General features: G+C 38.2%; 8 protein-coding genes across 9 annotated transcripts in view; 3 read left to right on the plus strand and 5 right to left on the minus strand.

Moving 5' to 3' along the window:
• LOC133850228 (ATP-binding cassette sub-family C member Sur) overlaps positions 1-5,563 on the minus strand; it is a 62,192-nt gene extending 56,629 nt beyond the window's left edge. Inside the window, exon 1 of the mRNA XM_062286270.1 lies at positions 5,101-5,563. Coding sequence (XP_062142254.1) covers positions 5,101-5,276 — 176 coding nt within the window. The 5' untranslated portion in view covers positions 5,277-5,563. The remainder of the gene's footprint in view (positions 1-5,100) is intronic.
• Positions 5,564-6,143: 580 nt separating this feature from the next.
• On the plus strand, positions 6,144-7,814 carry LOC133850233 (probable isoaspartyl peptidase/L-asparaginase GA20639). Its single transcript, XM_062286275.1, has 3 exons — positions 6,144-6,380; positions 6,444-6,494; positions 6,580-7,814. Exons 1-3 carry the CDS (start codon positions 6,291-6,293, stop codon positions 7,534-7,536), a joined length of 1,098 nt encoding a protein of 365 aa, XP_062142259.1. The 5' UTR covers positions 6,144-6,290; the 3' UTR covers positions 7,537-7,814.
• On the minus strand, positions 7,557-8,505 carry LOC133850236 (RIP-like protein). Its single transcript, XM_062286278.1, has 3 exons — positions 8,360-8,505; positions 8,223-8,288; positions 7,557-8,168 (listed from the first exon to the last, which is right to left on the minus strand). The coding sequence occupies exons 1-3, from the start codon at positions 8,474-8,476 to the stop codon at positions 7,755-7,757; spliced, it is 597 nt and encodes a 198-aa protein (XP_062142262.1). The 5' UTR covers positions 8,477-8,505; the 3' UTR covers positions 7,557-7,754.
• A 106-nt stretch (positions 8,506-8,611) lies between these two features.
• On the plus strand, positions 8,612-9,763 carry LOC133850235 (large ribosomal subunit protein uL30). Its single transcript, XM_062286277.1, has 3 exons — positions 8,612-8,748; positions 8,821-9,119; positions 9,203-9,763. The coding sequence occupies exons 2-3, from the start codon at positions 8,821-8,823 to the stop codon at positions 9,660-9,662; spliced, it is 759 nt and encodes a 252-aa protein (XP_062142261.1). The 5' UTR covers positions 8,612-8,748; the 3' UTR covers positions 9,663-9,763.
• Positions 9,764-10,316: 553 nt separating this feature from the next.
• LOC133850234 (thymidylate synthase) lies at positions 10,317-11,361 on the minus strand. Its single transcript, XM_062286276.1, has one exon. The coding sequence runs from the start codon at positions 11,356-11,358 to the stop codon at positions 10,459-10,461; it is 900 nt and encodes a 299-aa protein (XP_062142260.1). The 5' UTR covers positions 11,359-11,361; the 3' UTR covers positions 10,317-10,458.
• Positions 11,362-11,390: 29 nt separating this feature from the next.
• Positions 11,391-13,104, minus strand: LOC133850237 (transcription factor mef2A). Of its 2 annotated transcripts, XR_009895608.1 has the most exons (4): positions 12,946-13,104; positions 12,461-12,755; positions 12,122-12,331; positions 11,391-11,498 (listed from the first exon to the last, which is right to left on the minus strand). XR_009895608.1 is itself a non-coding variant. In XM_062286279.1 (3 exons), exons 1-3 carry the CDS (start codon positions 12,960-12,962, stop codon positions 12,194-12,196), a joined length of 450 nt encoding a protein of 149 aa, XP_062142263.1. In that variant the 5' UTR covers positions 12,963-13,104; the 3' UTR covers positions 11,737-12,193. The 2 variants fall into 2 exon arrangements, 1 of the variants encoding a protein (XP_062142263.1); XM_062286279.1 differs by lacking the exon at positions 11,391-11,498 and having other exon boundaries at positions 11,737-12,331.
• A 670-nt stretch (positions 13,105-13,774) lies between these two features.
• LOC133850231 (sorting nexin-17) lies at positions 13,775-16,379 on the minus strand. Its single transcript, XM_062286272.1, has one exon. It carries the CDS (start codon positions 16,148-16,150, stop codon positions 14,624-14,626), a length of 1,527 nt encoding a protein of 508 aa, XP_062142256.1. The 5' UTR covers positions 16,151-16,379; the 3' UTR covers positions 13,775-14,623.
• Positions 16,380-16,756: 377 nt separating this feature from the next.
• Positions 16,757-18,504, plus strand: LOC133850232 (tRNA-dihydrouridine(20a/20b) synthase [NAD(P)+]-like). Its single transcript, XM_062286274.1, has one exon. It carries the CDS (start codon positions 17,009-17,011, stop codon positions 18,200-18,202), a length of 1,194 nt encoding a protein of 397 aa, XP_062142258.1. The 5' UTR covers positions 16,757-17,008; the 3' UTR covers positions 18,203-18,504.
• The last annotated feature ends 139 nt before the right edge of the window (positions 18,505-18,643 follow it).

Here is an 18,643-nt window from a genome sequence, read left to right on the forward strand (position 1 = left end):
CAATCTGATACAGCAAAAATTCAAAAATATATCGATGACTACTTTTAGTATATAAATAAAAAATAATGATTAAATGGCATCTTCTTAAAACAAAACAAGTAAGAAAGTTGCAGTTGAGTGTGCTCGACTGTGAGATACCCGCTACCCATTTTAAGTAAAAGCAATATATTGCGGTATTATTCTCAAAATATACAAAAATACTGCAAAATATTAAAAATATACCAAATGGTATATATTTGGTATATCGATATAGTACAGCAATAATATATACATAAAATATACCATAGATGGCACAATATACCAGATTGTCAGCCAAAGCAACTGCAACCCTGGTAAATAGGCGTTTTTGCCCATACAAAAGAATTTCTTCAATAACTTCGACAATTTTTATCTGATCGCAACCAAATTTTCAGGAATCACAACTACTATAGTTATTATTATATATATATATACCATTATTTGCGACTCTACCTTAAAAATTATGCTTGTTATTCGATTTTTTTTGATTTTCGGTGGCGGAAGTGGGCGTGTCCAAAATTTTAAACAAACTTGGTCTGCGTAAAAACATAACAAATGTCGAAAAACTTATAAGTCAATCTCTTATAGTCTCTGAGATCTAGATGTTCATACGGACAGACGGACGTGGCTAGATCGTCTCGGCTGTTGACGCTCATCAAGAATATATATACTTTATAGGGTCGGAGATGCCTCCTTCTACCTGCCGGCAAAAAAGTTGAAATACCCTTCTACCCTATGGATAACGGGTATAATTACATGTTACATTTACAAACTTACTACTGATCTTTTGGTGTAAAACAACAAAATTCAAAATAAGATAGTTGGGAAATGCTTTTAATTAGTTACATAAACGCATAAGGCTTTACAGTCTATCTTTTTGAGCTTTTGTAATTTTACATTTTGATGAACTACAGTATAACTTATTAAAATTTATACCCTAAGAAACAAAATATGTTAAGTAAACCCCAGCTTTCTGGTTATAACATGTTAAAAACGTGCATGACGAGACGTTTTAAATTCAATTTATTGTTGCTTGCTTCGTTAGAAAACGTGTACTACCAGATTTTCAAGTGTGAAAATCGACAACATGCCACACGTCACTGGTGCTCCCCCTACACGATCCCCTCCTACCACACACACACATACATACATATATATGATATATACATATGTATCTATCACTCCAATCTCCCCATGAGCACGAATTGTCTGTTCTTTTGCAAGTCTTACGCAGCGCAAGTGTGGCAAATTAAGAAATCTAATAAAATTTTAAAATACTCTGAGAGTTTTGTGTCGAAAAACAGCGATACATATAGAATAAAATACATCTCACAGTGCTTCGAATTGGAGCACATGATTTGTTTACCGAATGATCCAAAAATACCAGAAAATTGCATTGAAATGCACTTGCAGTTGTATTTGTATTTCTAGTTGTTTGTTGTTGTTGTTGATGTTGCTGTTTTTGTTGTTGCACCTATTGCATATGTTAATGTTGTTCTTATTGGGGTTGTTGTTGCTGCCGCTGCATTTGGTTGGTGTTGTTGCAGCTATCGCCTTGGCACGGGGCGTAATTTCTCAAGTGCCGGATGTATTATGGGCATCGGGAGTTGATTTTTTATGAATGAACAAAAGAGCAATGAGTACACTTACAAGTGTGCTTGCATTGAATTGTTTGTATTGTTGTTTTTAATGCATTTATTTCAAACTGTTTATTGATGCGTATTCCTGATCAAGGGGTGAATTATTCGGCTCTTGCAGGAGTGAGTTCTATGAGTTTCGGATATCAATGATATTTTAAATGCATTCAAGTGGCTTTGCATTGCGCGGAACGTCTTTAATTGGTTAGTGGAATGTGAGTGGAGAATTATTAAAAAAAAAAAGATTCTAACGCCCAATGTTTTTATGTATCAGAATTCTACGACATCTTAATTAACCATCGACTATTCTACTTTATCTTTTATAAACAAAAACATACATATGTATGTAACTCTGATTACTTCAATATCCGTCATTTTTTTGGGTTTGTTTGTATATCTATATCTATCTATATAAATCCAAACAAAATGACTTACATTTAAATCTAATGCATACCTTAAACACCTGTAGAAATTAGGAATACTCAATTTATTCAATCCGCATTATTGAAATATGTAAACAATTAACTTGTAGATTGAAATCAACATGACATAACATAAATTGTTAAGCTATGGATAAATAAATTTGTTCTAAATTCCAAAGCATTTGAGAATGGGCTTATTTCAATTAAGTAGATTACATTGACCACAGATAAATACTTGTGCGCATATTGTATGACAACAGCAAATATTGAAATGACAATGCGGCGACTCTGTTATGTTGCTTGCAGCTGCAACCAGATGATGAAGATATATGTGCATATTGAATGACCAATGATCCATCCAATGCTCTACTGCAGCCCCTTGAGTAGCCGTTCATTTACGAGAGGTTCATTGGTCAACGCAAACCGATGACAAGACCAAATAACCAAAACAAACCCGAGCAACCAAAACATTTCCAGAGAAATTCCAATGAGAGACAAAACAGAAAAAAATGAAAAAGAAAACTCGTAAGACCTCTTGATTACATGTTTGTTTATATGCAAACTGGAGTAAACTTTTATTAATTGAGCGAACATTCGAGCGCGTCTGTAGGTTTATAGATACATTAAATATATATGTATGTGAGTAAATATGTGGCAAGAAGACAACAACGATGACGACGCAGTGCAACAACAGCCACAGTCACAACCGCTAAACGTTGCCACCTCCGATCGCCGCGTCGCCTTTTCATACACAAAGAAATTCAGACTATTCGAATAGTAAATGCTCTAGATTGCACAATATAAAAACCTGGATTTGAACCAAAAATATTTCACTCTAGCAAAGATTACAGAACATTTTTGTGGTTTGCACTTCATATTCTCTAACACTAAAATATGATAGCATAAACAAGAAGCAATCTTAAAAATAATTTTCGTATTTCTAATCAAATTAAAAGAGAAAAACAGATGATCAGAAATGATGGCTTGTTGAAGATGATCTTAGATTTTTTATTATTTATTATTTTTTTATAATTGATAATAATAAAAACAAAACAAAATAAATAAAAAAGTTTAATAAATAATAAGTTTCTTAATAAAATGTAATAAGTTTTATAAAATGAAGTAGATGTAGATCATCTTCAATGCGACTTAAAAAGAACTCACACATCAGCATGTTTGCATGAAAATGTTGTGCTTTTACTTATTTGACTGATGTCACGGCTGTCAGTAAATAATTCAAATGATTTTGCAACTAGATTTAGATTTCATGTTTTGTGCTGTCGCCGTTGCTCGCGCTGTTGCTGTTGTTGTCGGCGCTAAATGGAAATGTATCTTTTTATATTTCGCTTCTATGTATCTGCATCTGCGCAGACGATCTGGTTGTTTAGTCATGCAGCCAGAGTCGGTCATTAGGCAAGTGCCTGGGGAGGTATAAAAGCTAAGTCTTAAATGAGCTTGGGGAATATTTATCAGACACATTTACTTGGAAAACTGCATCCCTGAGATACTCACATGCACAGATATATTAAATGCATACGTATGAAAAATAATACTCTCAGCAATTTTTGATTTTATATTTGTCTGTATTTTTGGGGCCCGCCACATTTATTTCAACAGCTGGCCTAGCGCCACATGAGTAATCTTCCCTCTTCCGACCCGTTCCTGCTCCCTTTCCCGGTTGCCTCACCTAATAACCCCCTCTTACCCTCCTCATGCTTGGCAATTATATACAAAAACTGCGTCGGTTCGCTGCCTTTGCATATTGTTTATAAACGCATGCGCTAAATTTAAACAAAAAGATCCCATTTGTTTATCTGGGGCTAAATATTCTTCAAGCTTTTCAGTCACTTTATGCCAAAAGGGCTGCAAGATTTCGCTGCTAAACAAGTGGTTCATGTATTTATATCATGATATTTATGTAATATGAAAAAAACGAGAAATAATAGTATAACGAATTAGATTCCTTGTCAATTGGTAAATTAAAAAATAAAAATGCATTATTTGCAGTTTAAAATTAATAACTGTATTTTGTACATAATTTGCCATCCAAGAATTACAATACAATGAAACATTCAAATGATTTTAACCGAAAATATACTCTGTAAATATATATATTTTGCAATCATTCAGTATATCTTGCATAGCCAAACAATTATCTTGATTCTTCTTCGCAGCAAGTTTTCAATATACATATATGTATGTATACAACAACTGAATGCAAGACAATCAGTGTAACACCTATATAATTTTTGATAGATAATTTTAAAAAAATGTACGCCTTAATAGCATTTTTGTATTTCAACAGTTGGAAAAAATGTTGTTAACTTTATCAATGATTGTCAAAAATTGCATCTTGAACCTTAAATTGCAAAGTAATTAAAAAAAGCTTAAAACTATCACAATCAATATAAATAAATTCATAACGCTGGGAAAAAAATGTTCATGGTAACTGAGATTTATATATTTTGAAATGGAATCCGGAATGAAAATATGTATTTATCTTTTCAAGGGTTACTCTTATTAACGAAACCGAAATCTACTTAAAGGTTTCTGATTGTTTTCATGAGGGAGATTTCTCACCACCAAAAGAGCTTTATCAATTAGTCACGAAATATTCCAATTTAGATTTCTATGCGCTTCTAAAATAGCTTTCAATTTATATGGTTTCTTATGAAATGGAATGAAAATAAAATAATGAAATATTAACATGCTTAAAGAATTCAAATTGTATATATAGAGCTCTCCATCAATGAAATATAAATTGTTGTCTCGGTAAGAGGGAAAACAAAAAGTAAGAATTTAAAGCACACATACACAGAGAGAAACTTTATTCAGTTTTATTTTTTTTTTTAAATCGGCACAGTTTCTTGTCAAGACTTTGAGGCGAAAACAAAAAATGCAATTAGAAATAAAAACAATTTTCTAATTTTCAATCAACGATATGAGTTTAATTTTCACATATGTTATGAAGGCAAATGGTATTTCCCTAAAGTTTAAAATTGTAATATATAATATTAACTTACTTTTCATATTTTCTCCAGATATAAATGCAAGCCACAATCAGTATAAATATAGAACAGCAGGTTAAAACATACTTGTTACGATCAATGGCACAAATATCGGTTTGTAAATTATCATATACGGCACGTTCTTCACCACTTAACTGATCGCAGCGGATCTGATTAAAAATCGGTTTCATTTTGGAGATCTAATTAGGATTTCATTATACACTGCAGTATTAGATCACTATTGATGGGTTATTTAATTTGAATGTGTATTCAATTCAATTGAAACTTTCAACAAATACACAAAGTTTGAACGCAATACATATATTTGTAGAATCCAAAAAAATTTTGCGCACACAAAAGTCGAAATTTAGAAACCACACTAAAGATTCGAAATGTAAACAAAATATTTCGCAATTAAAAATACATACATAAGTATGTATGTTTCGTATGTGAATAAAAACGCAATGTTATACACAGAACGTATTTCAGATACAATGTACACACATTAATTATATATATTAATTATGACTTTTTATCGTAATTATTTTGAATATAAACAATGAAAAATAAGCGCACGTTTCGACTGATTCGCAGAAGACAACGACGGCTAAAAACTTTCCCGTTAAGAGCTGCCAACCGTCTGCAGCCGAGCGACGCAATGTACTGAAAGAAACGGTAAAAATATTCAAAAAACAGAAAGAACTCTCGCTGAGAGGCTGTGCGTGCGTGACTGAGAAAGAGTGAGAGAGAATTGCAGAGCTAGCAAGCGACTGAGTGAGCGAACTAGCACGTGCAAGATCGTGCAAAAGTTCTTTGCTTGCTTTTGTTTTTGTTATACCCTGCACGTCATACATAAAAGAAGAGTATATGTAGGTTGTCATTGCAAAAGATTTTCTTTAAAATTACATATATCTCGTATTAAAAGTTGTTTCTTTACAAAATACTATTCTGTTTTACAACTAATAATGTAAGGCGTGAAATACAGGGTATATGTATGTATCATGTACAATCAACGTTTTTAAATATAGTCTCCTATTATTACGCAAGATTTTTGTTGTTTAGACTTGCGTATTTGTTGTTTACAATCGCTTGTTTGTTTGCCGGTTGTTTTCTAGTTGAGCAACAGTTTGACAGCCACTGTTTTCATTAAACTGTGTGATATTGAGAGTAATTTAACCGGTTTAAATTTTTCTTTAATACGGCGAATGCAATTTCGGCATAGCATTCAGCATATAATCGGAGTAATGCGACAATCCATTAATGATTTCGTGATACAGTGCTTTATTATGCTTCAGGTAAGCAAAACCCATATTTTTCATGAACTCTTTAAATTTCCCGTTTATTATTATTATTCTTAGTGCTCAAGTATTTCAGTTGTTTCTCTGATTTTGTCTAAAAATCTCAGGCAGGTAAGTTCAACAACTCAGCAGGTTGTCAATCAAGTCTAATCCGCCTGAAAACCTCGTTTTAGCGATGCAAACTGTGCAACGCAAGGCATGCAACTTAGTTGGTACTCCAATTCAGCCCACTGTCCTGGTGCATGGCGGCTCCGGCAATATAGCCGATGTCAAGCTACCCAAAATTCGAATAGGCGTCAAAAGAGCAGCTCGCATTGGCTTCGATGTGCTGCAGAGGACGGGCAGTGTTTTAGATGCCGTGGAGCAGGCAGTCAATTCTCTGGAAGAAGACGGCAATTTCAATGCCGGCTATGGCTCCGCGCTTACCTATGAGAGTCAAGTGGAAATGGATGCTGCCATCATGCATGGCGCACAACTGGAGGCAGGCTGCGTTTCCCTAGTGCGAGACATTATCCATCCCATTACGCTGGCCAGACGCATCATGGAAAAGACACGACATCGATATTTGGCAGGCGAAGGCGCCATGCGCATAGCTGCAGCCGAAGGCTTCGACATACTGCCCAAGGGCGCTTTGGTTACAGCAGCCTCACTTGAATCCCTGGCCAAGTTCAAGGAAATCTTGAATAAAACGGGCGGAAGCGACTCATATGGTTCGCCGGGTACTGTTGGCGCTGTGGCAGTTGATGCCTGTGGTAATGTGGCTGCAGCTACCTCAACAGGCGGCATCACTGGTAAACTGCCAGGTCGTATCGGTGACTCTCCGGTATTGGGCGCTGGAACCTATGCAGACAACGAGTCGGGTGCTGTGTCTGCCACGGGTCATGGCGAGTCTATAATGCGCTTCAATGTTGTATCCCGTGTACTGGCATTAGTCCACCACAGTAATTGTACAATTCAACAGGCTGCAGAGCAAGTGCTGGGTGAGATGACGAAACGTTTCAATGAAACTGCTGGCATCATAGCCATAGACCATCTCGGTCAACTGGGCATCTACTTTACATCACAACGAATGTCCTGGGCATATCAGCGTGGCACAGAACTACATTGCGGTGTCGATCCTGACGAAGATGAGTTCGAAATTGTGATACAGTAATTGGTCAAAAGTAATGGCAATATGAGCTAGATTGACAATGTATTCATATTATACTAAGAAAATTTGATCTTTACGCCAGAATTGACCATGAAAATGAATACCATGATCCAACTACAATCACAATGTACTCCTAAATCACTAACAAACTTAAATAAGAATCTTTAAAGCTGGACGCAGCCAGACATAATAAATAAATACAAAATATAAGTCTGTCCGTTTTAAACTGAACAGCAATAATCACAGCTTCCACAAATGGCAAAGAGGGAAGACTTTGGCTGGGCTTCTATGAAAAACAGCAATGCTTGGGTGCAGCTTACTTCGTGCTCGTTGATTCTACTTTGAATCAACTGCTGCAGTTGGATAATATCGGCGGCATGCTCAAACTGCACACCACACTCGCATTTATATAAACTGCTTATGTGAAGAAGTGGTTTCTTCAGGCAGACTGGACAGATTATTGGTACTTGTGACGGATCCCGTTCGTTCTCAGCAAACAGCTCTTCAAGGTTTTGCTCTTGTAGAGCGTACCATTCGTTAACATCAGCCAGTAGCTCTTCATAGATGTGCTGCTCCATTTCCAAGTCCTGATCCAACTCATTAAGTTCCAAACGTAAAATGTTATCCAAGTCAGCCTGCAATTGCAACTAGTTAAATAATCAGCTTTGAATATGAAATTCACATGTTACCAATTGAATTTTACGGTTGCCATCGACATTTCCCTTACGAGCATTTACAATGCGTATGCGACATTTCTATTCATATGAATTGGAGAAAAAAAATACAATTTACAAATTTATAAGAAAGTGAACTCTGTTGCACTTGCCTCTCGCAGTAAGTCACGCAATTTTGGCATGCCTAACCGTTGTTTTTTGGCTACATTTTGTGCATGCCGTTTCTGTTCAACACTTGTTTTGTGAATTGGCTCGTTAGGACACTGCATCGCTGCAAATTTGCAATAATATAATGCTTAAATAGGCTTTATAAGAACAAACTGCAAAAGACGCGGGCAACAAACAGCTGGAAACAGCTGTTTACTTATCGATATGCATAAGTATTGATATCGAAATACAGCTGTGCACGGAACGTGTGCCTGTACAACACTAAGGTTTAGAGTTGCTTTGGAAAAAGTTTGACACATGGAACATGGCGTATTTCGTGCTTCCGCTCTTTCTTTCCCTTTCTTTTACCAACGTGCATAGTGTCTAGTAAAAGGTTAGTGCAAAACATTTTCAATTTTCTTAACAAAAACAGTGTTAAAATGTTCACAATTTGTGCCTTAAACAGATGCCAGCCACGGCCGCCAAGAAACCAGCAGCTAAAAAGCTGCCCGCTGTGCCGGAATCCAAGCTCAAATTCAGCAAGAAACAAATCACCAAGCGTGTCGCTGAGACGAAACGTCGCTTGAAGCGTGCCGCTGTCGTTGCTCTGCGCAAGAAGGAGAATTTGATTCGTGCCGAGAAGTACCAGAACGAGTACATCAAGGCCGATCAGCGCGAGATTAAGCTGCGTCGCCTGGCCAAGAGCCGTAACCAATTCTACGTGCCCGCTGAAGCCAAATTGGCTTTTGTCGTCCGTATTCGTGGGTGAGTTCACATTATTGAATCAAGTTGCATCGACCCGTGTTGTTGTTGATGTTTGCTAACAAATTTTCCAATTTGGCTTGCAGTATCAACAAGGTTGCGCCCAAGGTACGCAAAGTGCTGCAATTGTTCCGTCTGCGCCAAATCAACAATGGTGTCTTCATCAAGCTGAACAAGGCCACCATCAACATGCTTCGCATTGCCGAGCCCTACATCACCTGGGGTTACCCCAACTTGAAGTCGGTGCGCGAGTTGATCTACAAGCGCGGCTATGTCAAGCACAGCCGTCAGCGTGTGCCCATCACCGATAACTTCGTGATCGAGCGTAAGCTGCGCAAGGCACACAACATTCAGTGCGTTGAGGATTTGGTGCACGAGATCTTCACCGTGGGACCCAACTTCAAGTATGCCTCCAACTTCCTGTGGCCGTTCAAATTGAACACGCCCACCGGCGGCTGGCGCAAGAAGGCCAATCACTACGTCAACGGTGGTGACTTTGGAAACCGCGAGGACAAGATCAACAGACTGCTGCGCAAGATGGTCTAAGAATTCTGCGGTGGGATAGATTAAATCAAGAACGGTCTGGCAACAGCGAAAGAAATAAAATTAACTCTTTTTTTAAAAGTACCCAAATGCCGTTAACAAAATGCCAGTGTTTTGACTTTCTCAATAGCTGAAAACAGCAAACTTCTCAATTGACATATATTGTAATCTGTGGTTCAAAGCCGAATGTTCTAATCTGTTTCTGTTATTCTATTAATTATTCCCTCATCTTATGATGTTTATTCCAAGAATTCAAGAATCTGAAAGAATTAACGGCGACATATCTCTGTGTGGACTCTTAAAAGGGAGAAAGGTTAGCAGGTACTTTTATTCCCTACACGCAGATATAGCTTGCGCTCTAAAATTTTCAAACTGGTGTGGGTCGTTTTATAATACACACATAATTCGGAGAATTTATTGGAATGGGATATTAAATTTTAATGTTATACTTAAAACACTACAATAGGTTGTGGATGGAGTTGATCTACTCTTGACTCCCACAAAGTCTAGTAACTAAAGCCAATAATATATCTCGGAATTTTGTAGAATATCGAATTCTCTATTTCGAACACCAACAGTAAGTCGGTGGGTGGTGATAACCTTCATGTTAGAAAAGAATGGATCACAAACAATAAAAAAAACTACGAGGTGACAATATACATTTGAAAGAACAATAAGGATTTATCAAATTTCTAACTTGCCACAATCTCGAATTAAAACAAACATCACGTGCTTAAAACAAAGCTTATGGAATATTCAAATGAGTGTTTTCTGTATAGACTTTATTAAGATTTAATTGCTAAACAGCCATCTCCATTTGAATCTTTTCATGAGGATTGTATCCAACGATTTCAAAATCTTCATAACGAAAGTCTTCAATATTTTTGACCTGCCGCTTAATGTTAAACTTAGGAAATGGACGAGGCTGCCGCTTCAGTTGCTGTTGCAATGGTTCCACATGATTAAGATACACATGAGAATCTCCCATGGTGTGGACAAAGTCACCAGGCTTCAATCCGGTCACATGGGCAATCATGTAGGTGAGCAGCGCATAAGAGGCGATGTTAAAAGGAACCCCGAGTCCCATGTCTGCACTTCGCTGGTACAGATGACAGGAGAGTTCTCCTCGAGATTGCGACACATAGAACTGCACCAAGCAGTGGCAAGGAGGCAGTGCCATTTTGGGTATATCCAAGGGATTCCAAGCCGACATAATGATACGACGATCCGAGGGATTGTTTCGAATCGTATCAATCACTTGCTGCAGCTGATCGATGCCTTGTCCGCTGTAGTCATCGTCGCAGGTGCGATACTCGGCTCCAAAATGACGCCACTGGAAGCCGTAGACCGGACCCAGATCCCCAACAGCGCGCTCCGTGTGGCCACATTTATCAAGGAACTCGCGAGTGCTGTTGCCATCCCAGATGTGAACTCGCTGCTGTTGTAGCAGTTTTGCATCCGTCTTGCCGGCTACAAACCACAGCAGTTCCAGGGCGATGCCACGGAAGAAAACTCGCTTGGTAGTCAGCAATGGAAACGAATCATTGCGTAGATCAAAGCGCATTTGAGTACCAAAAATTGAAAGAGTGCCAACTTCTGTCCGATCGATACGTTGCTCTCCTGTTGCAATAATCCGTCGCACTAAATCCAAATATTGAGCCTCATCGTGATTAGGCTGTTGGTCCATTTCAGCGTCCATATTCAGTGTTTCAGCTTGACGTCCGTAAAAACTGTGTTTATTTAGAATGATGCATCTGTTTAAATGGCGGGAACGTTATTGGCGGGAATGTGCTGTGTGGCCAGAGGGCGAATCAGGAGAGCTTTATCTTTCTGCAAATACTTTAAATTATGGAATGATAAAAACTGTTTTGGAGAACCAATATACTCCAGCTATCGATAAGCTTTTTAAAATATAACTATCGATACGCTTTCTAAAACATCGATTTCGACTTTTGCGGCGATTTGAACTTAAAAAATTAAATTCAATCACTTAATGTTCGTAATTACTAGATAGTTATGGTTCAAATCGGAATGTCAGCAGTTAGATATGCAGATGATTAAAACAATTATTTTGCAATGCATTACACTGTTTATTATTGTTTTTCGCGAATTGCGAATGGTTTGGAATTCAGGGATGCTGCAATTCAAAATGGTCATTAATTTGCGAACAATAAATTATTATTGCTACATTTTCGAATACAGGATGCTGTTGAATTTTTTGTATAAAGATTTTAACATTTTTTTGTTTGCCTCTCAGCTGGCAGTGCTTGGAATTAATTTTCAAAATTGCTCAAAAAATACATGCACAATAAAAATAATGCATATAATGTATTCGGTTTTGAAGTCAATACAATTATTAAAAAAAAACCAAACGTTTGATACAGCATCCTGATTGCAACAAATGCATTTGTTTGTTAATAATTGTCAATCCGGTTGTGTGGTTTATATAGCATTTTACGTACACTTATTTTATATATGCTAAATATTATGCGCCTTCGTCATTTATGTATTTGTGTTGTTATTGTGATTATTCTCTACTGATGTGTAGTGGTCACATGTATGTTCTGCACCAGGCGTTGGCCCCAATACTCTTCTAGATTGAACGGTTTGAAATTTTTCAATTGATTATCAGATTCATTGCAGTATATTACAGGTGTTCCCTGCTCGCTAACCTAGAAGAGACGAAGAACGTAAAAAGATATATGCATACATACGTATATAAGGTAATGAAAGCGACCTGCCGCAAGGTGCTTAATATTGTGTTGTCGACTTTTATTATTTATAGCTAAAATTGAACTCACTTTGTTCCAAGCCCCACGAATGTAACGAATTAATTCATCATGTTGTGATATGGTCACACTTTGCTGCTGTTGTTGTTGTTGGTGCTGTTGCTGCGACACCGCCGCTGCATAGAGCGCATTGGTGTTTGATGAAGAGTTAATAATGCTATTATTGGAGTATTGTGTATTATGCGATGCGTTTGTCACCGATGCCGACGATGAGGACGACGATGTAGATGAGGAATTTGAACTGTTATGATGATGGTGGTTGTGTGGTCCATTGCCACTGCCTTGGCGGCGTATGTAGGGGTAGCGTCTGCAAACAGATTATAGTATTACACAAATTAGTTTTCCAATATCACCTACTTTTTACATACACACACACACATAAGACACACATACGCATGCATATGCTGTGTGTTTACTTTTTTCCTAAATTTGTATGCGTCACAAACTACGCGTAGCAGTACCATATGATGTGTGTTTGTGTTAATTGGATCACTTACCCATTGTTGCGTTCCATTATATATTTAATTTTATAAAAATATTGCTTTAATTTTGTTGTTTTTGTTTATCACACAAATCCCAATGCTATTATTGGGAGTATTGTGAGCTATTTTTTCTGTTCGTTGTTGCATTCAGTGTGACCGTAATGGAAATTTCAAAATATGCTTTTATAAATACAAAAAATATTCCAAAATAAATCATCGACTTGCTTTTCAAAACTATGGCTCAATTATTCGAAAAGAAAAACACGATTTGTCTCAAATTAAGTTTTTTCAAATATTATGTTTATAACAATATGTAATTATGAGGTATGCTTAAAAATAAAGTACCATACGGTATATTTCATATATGGTCATACTATATGCAGGAAGATGGGTTCAGGTTTGCGAGTCAAGTTTGCATTCCCAAAATTGTGTATACTTTTCAATATAAAAAGTATTTTTTTTTAATGGCGATCACTATTGATCACCGCTACGTGATCAGGTCCACGCTCGTATGAAACCAATAACTTCTTACATTTTTCAATAAATTTGAAACAAATTTTTTAAATAATAAATGTTTGTCATTTTTTGGCAATTGGATTTGTGGACATTGTATAGTTTTCAAAGTTAAATGGTGTATTATAGATTTTAGCTCCAAGAAGTTTTCATCCGATATTAAAATTATAAGTCAAAACGTCTTCCAACGATTCCAAAAACGATTCGTTTTACGTTTATTTATATAAAATGCATAACATATATATTTTGTTCAACTGTTAATAATAAACGTAAAAAATAACTGCACATATACACATACATACATACAATGTAAAAAAGGAAATGTTAAGAGTAATTGTTTAAAAAATTTCATTTACAAAATAATTACAATTCGTATACATAAATACTTATATGTTTTATGTATGTGTGTGTAAACATTTGATTTAAAATGTAGTATAACATAAGTCTATAGTTCTTACTGAGCATTCTTCTTAAACACAACGCAATGTTAGTTAATCAATCATGATCAAGTCGATCGATTGATCATCTCATATGTATCTTGATAATAAATTTATAGCTTTTGTCTTTTAAAACAATAAAATGCACATTCCGAGTTGCTTTAAATTTACCGCATTAACATTTGGCAGCACCATAGGGAGAGGAGAGGAAGGGACGAGTTGATTTCGGATTTCAAAACTTAACTATAACTTATGTACTTACTTATGTACATAGTTACATTATACATTTACATTTACATCGATAACTTTCGTTTAGATTTGTGCTAACAGTTACAATTTTGTTTAAAAAACTATTTTGGCTGTGCGCTGTCTACGAATCAACTAATAAACAAATTCGTTTTGTTTTTTACACTCACACATACAAACACACTGCATACACATACATAGTAATCAGAGCTGGAAAACATACATATATGTAAATGTTTTTAAAGTTCGTCATTAGGATCGAAAATTGAGAACACAATTGATTACAGCAATTTTGCTTGTTGTTTTTCCGTTTCCATGTTGAGAAGTGGAAGTTTTTCTCTAAATTTCATGTGGACATTAAAATGCAAGCAAAGTATTGAATGATGAGTTCAAATCGCAATAATGGAGATGTTTGAAATATCATTAAAAAAGTGTAAAGGTTTTCCAGTTCCATAAGGAAGTTTACGCACAAAAGAGTGTGAGAATTGATACTGAGCTTACAGATCATCGTCGCCAATCCCCTCAAATGCTTCGTTGCGCACCGATGTGCTCCCAGCATCGTTGGCATCGTTTCGGAAGAAGACCGCAGCAAATGTTCGTGCGGTTGTCAGCTTGTTATGCGGTTGCTTGCAATGCTGAGCTAGAAACTTAACCGGCGGAGTTGTCGCTTTCGCAGTTGATGTAGTTGTTGTTGTCGATGTACCCGAAGTAAAAGACGACACCGAGCTGGTTGTTGAAGATGTGGACTCTGATGCGCCACGCGAAGTGCTTGCCTCCTGCTCATCATCGCTGCCCCCGCTACTGTTGTTATCATTGCGCAACAGCTCGTCAACCATGCCCTGGAGCGAGACAGACATCAGCATCGCCTGCTGACTGGTAATTGTAATCCAGCGCAGCGTTTGCTTCGACATCAGATACTCAAAGGACAGCTGCAGCTGTGTGGGCTGATCCCGCGACTCGAATGTGTTGTGCATGGCACTAACTCGCCAACAACGCATGCGTGTCACCCGAAACTTGGTCTCGTAGATTTTGGCACCGCGTGCCGTGCGTAAGCTGAGTTCTCGATTGCCAATGGTGACCAGTGCTTGGGTCTCCAGCTGGGGATAATCGACTTGGGCGGCTCCAAACTGGAGGCAACCATAGCTTGGCAGCTGACGCACCAGCTCCAAGTATTGCAGCGGCCGCGACTGCATTTGCAGGCTGCTCAGCTGACGGCGCATCTCTGGCGTGCAAATGATCCACTCACGTGCCACATCCGATAGTGTTTGGTGATAGAGCAAGTTAAGGGCGATACTGTTGCCCAAAAGCTTGCCATCCCAGCGTGCGTTCCAGTAGCAGGTGCGCAATAACAATTGACAGGGCTGCGCGTGAAGGCGCGTTATGAACGGCGACTCAAAGTCCATCAGGCGTCGCAGCAGCAACACATTTGGGGGATCATCGGGAGATGACAACGGAGATTCGGGATTACCCTCTACCTGGCGCATCAGATACAGGCAAAAGAACTGCATCAGTTCGGGCGGCAGTTGCAGTGTGCGACAGACTGTTTGGAGCACAGAGCTAGCATTCTGTTGCACATGACAGTTGACCAGCAACTGTGCCACAGGAGGCGATACATGGCCACCAGTGTAGACCTCGACCTGCAGCTGCTGCTGCTCATTTTCATTGCCCACCGAGCCCTCGGCCAGCGCAGTTTCTAGCTGGGCACGCTGCAAAAACTGCTGCAGATAGGAGAGCCGTGCAATACGAGAGTCCTGACCAATTATCTGCAAGTAGTGCTCGAGAGCGGCGCGTCGTGTCTCCAGCTGGCTATTGCTCAGCGGTAGCAACCGTTTGGGGGGAAAGGGCGGCAGGGAGGCGTCTGTGCAACGCCTACGCAGCTGTTCGTGCAACGCATGCAGCTGTTTGTAGCGCAGGCAACAATGATAGTTACCGTTAATGTAGATGTTGTACACCGTGTACGTGGGCGAACCCCCGCTCGCTCCCTCTGCATATTGTTCCTGTGTGTCTGGTATTGAGAAATGCATTGTTGTTGTTGTTCGGTTTGCTTGGGTTGCTCTTTGCTGCTGCTGTTGCCTTCACTTTTTCATTGCGTTACACTTTGCAGCGTCATGGACGTCTACTGCTACTGATTTGTTATGGTTGTAGTTGGATTAGTCACTACGCTCTTTTTTTGTACAAGCATTAATTTTATTTAATTAACAATTGTGCGTTTTTTCCAGCGTGACCACAAATTCGATTTGCAAATATACCAATACAATCGGTGGACTTCAGGAATACCAAAAACGGTCACTCTGAGTATAACAATCGATTTCGAATTCGAAAATTTTCTCCCATTCATTTTGACTGAAACCATAAAAAAATATGCAACAAGAAATGAGCAGTGTGGAAAAAGTAAGATTTTGAGATTTTCTTTGTATGAGTAAATGTGCTAACGGTCGATAACATTGTGATCTAAATTATCGACAAGAAACACTAACCAACAGATATTCTTAACATAAAAAAAGAAACTATGTAATATGAGAAAACATAATACAGTTCTTAAGTTTATATAAATCTTATGTAAATATCCGTTGTGTTACTTTTAGGCCAATAAAAAGCTGTTCTACTGAAATATACTGAAAAAGTATAAAAGTGTTTTGCAGTCATACTTCGACGCACGTGTTAAATATAACAGCTTTAAAGTAATGAACTAAAAGTTTGAGCACATCTAAATGAATTATTTATTCATTCAATAATAAGTGAATTTATTTTAATTGGCGGCATAAACATCGATGTTTGCAATAGGAATCAATGCTTGAAATGATGCATGTTTTCCTTTTCCTGATCTTGCTTGGTAAACGACTTGTTGATTGTAAACAAATAGAAAAAACGACTACCTAAGCATGCAGTTGCCACAACAAAGACCGCACCATGACATCGCTGCACTTTTTGCCGGTGCAAAAGATTTCCTGCGGGTTAGTGCACCAATGGTGCGATACAGTAAACTGGAATTTCGTAGACTACTTCGACAGAACGGCGTCCAATTGGCGTTCACTCCCATGATGATCTCTGATTCGATCAATAACAGTGAGAAAGCGCGCCAAAATGAGTTCAGCACGGGATTGGATGATCAGCCGCTGATAGCACAGTTTGCGGCCAAAGATGCCACTGAATTTGTGACATCCGCTCAGCTTATCTACCCGTATGCCGATGGTGTTGATTTAAACTGCGGCTGTCCACAAAGTTGGGCCATTGCCAAGGGATACGGTTGTGGTTTACTTCGACAACCGGAGCAGGTGCGCGACATTGTCCAATGCCTGCGACGCACGCTCCCCGCGAGGTTTAGTGTATCCGTGAAGATGCGATTGTTACAGAGCAGGGACAACGAGACTTCGGTGCAGAAAACCATCGAGTTGGCTCAGCAATTGGAGCATTGCGGCGTCACTTTTTTGACGCTCCATGGTCGAACACCAACACAGAAGCACTCCAAGGATACGCTGAATGTGGCAGCCATGGCCGAAGTGGCACAGTCATTGCAAATACCACTAATTGTCAATGGTAATGTTGAAAGCTTTCAGGATGCCTGTGAATTGCACGAGAAAACTAAAGCGGCAGGCGTAATGGCTGCCCGAGGATTACTTGCTAATCCGGCGTTATTTAATAATGAGTATCAGCTGGCTACCAGCACCCCGAAGGAATGTGTGGAACAGTGGTTGGACATTGCGGAGACGGCTGGCGATCATTTGCACTTTCAGTGCTTTCATCACCATCTCAGCTTCATGTGGAGCAACGCAATGAAACGTGCCACTCGTGTCCAGTTTAACAGCCTTAGCAGTCGAGCGCAAGTGCTTGAATTTATGGGTGAACACTTTGATGTCCACCCAAGGGGCCGTAGCTTGGGAGCCAGCTACACAAACTGTACATATTCTCACTTTACGCCTCCGAAGCACGCTCGACATCTGGCTGCCGAAGCAGAGGACAGCTCTTGGGATGCCGGAAGCGATGGCAAATTCTTCACTGAATTTAAAACAAATCAACTGTCTAATGATAATACAGAAGATCTGGAGCTGGATGGTTTATTCGCACACGGAGACTGAGGCTTGTTAATTATAATATTAAGGGTAAAATTACTTTGATATAAACATTTTCTCTAAACAAATTCCATTTAATTATTAACGTTGTATATAGTATAAATTAAATAAGACAGTTCCCCTTATTGTATACTCATTTCAGGGAGATTATAATAAAATTTTTCAATCTAAAGATGGAATTCATCAATATATGCAATTTAAGTGAGATCCGTAACGCTATTTTAATGCAAGCAAAACAGTGTGGTATATTAAGTTAATACACTGAAAAATTTCTATGAAATAAAAATTGTGGAAGTTATTCAATAAATGTTATTTGAAACTGCAACTGCAGTTAAAAATTAAATACTACCGCACTGTTTTTCAAATACTAAAAATATTTACCTGTTATTTCACAATAGACCACACTCGACTTTTTTACTTTTGACTTGTATTTAACAAATATTGACA

The sequence above is a fragment of the Drosophila sulfurigaster genome, chromosome 2L, assembly GCF_023558435.1.
Source record: "Drosophila sulfurigaster albostrigata strain 15112-1811.04 chromosome 2L, ASM2355843v2, whole genome shotgun sequence".
In the NCBI taxonomy this organism is placed as follows: Eukaryota; Metazoa; Arthropoda; class Insecta; order Diptera; family Drosophilidae; genus Drosophila; species Drosophila sulfurigaster.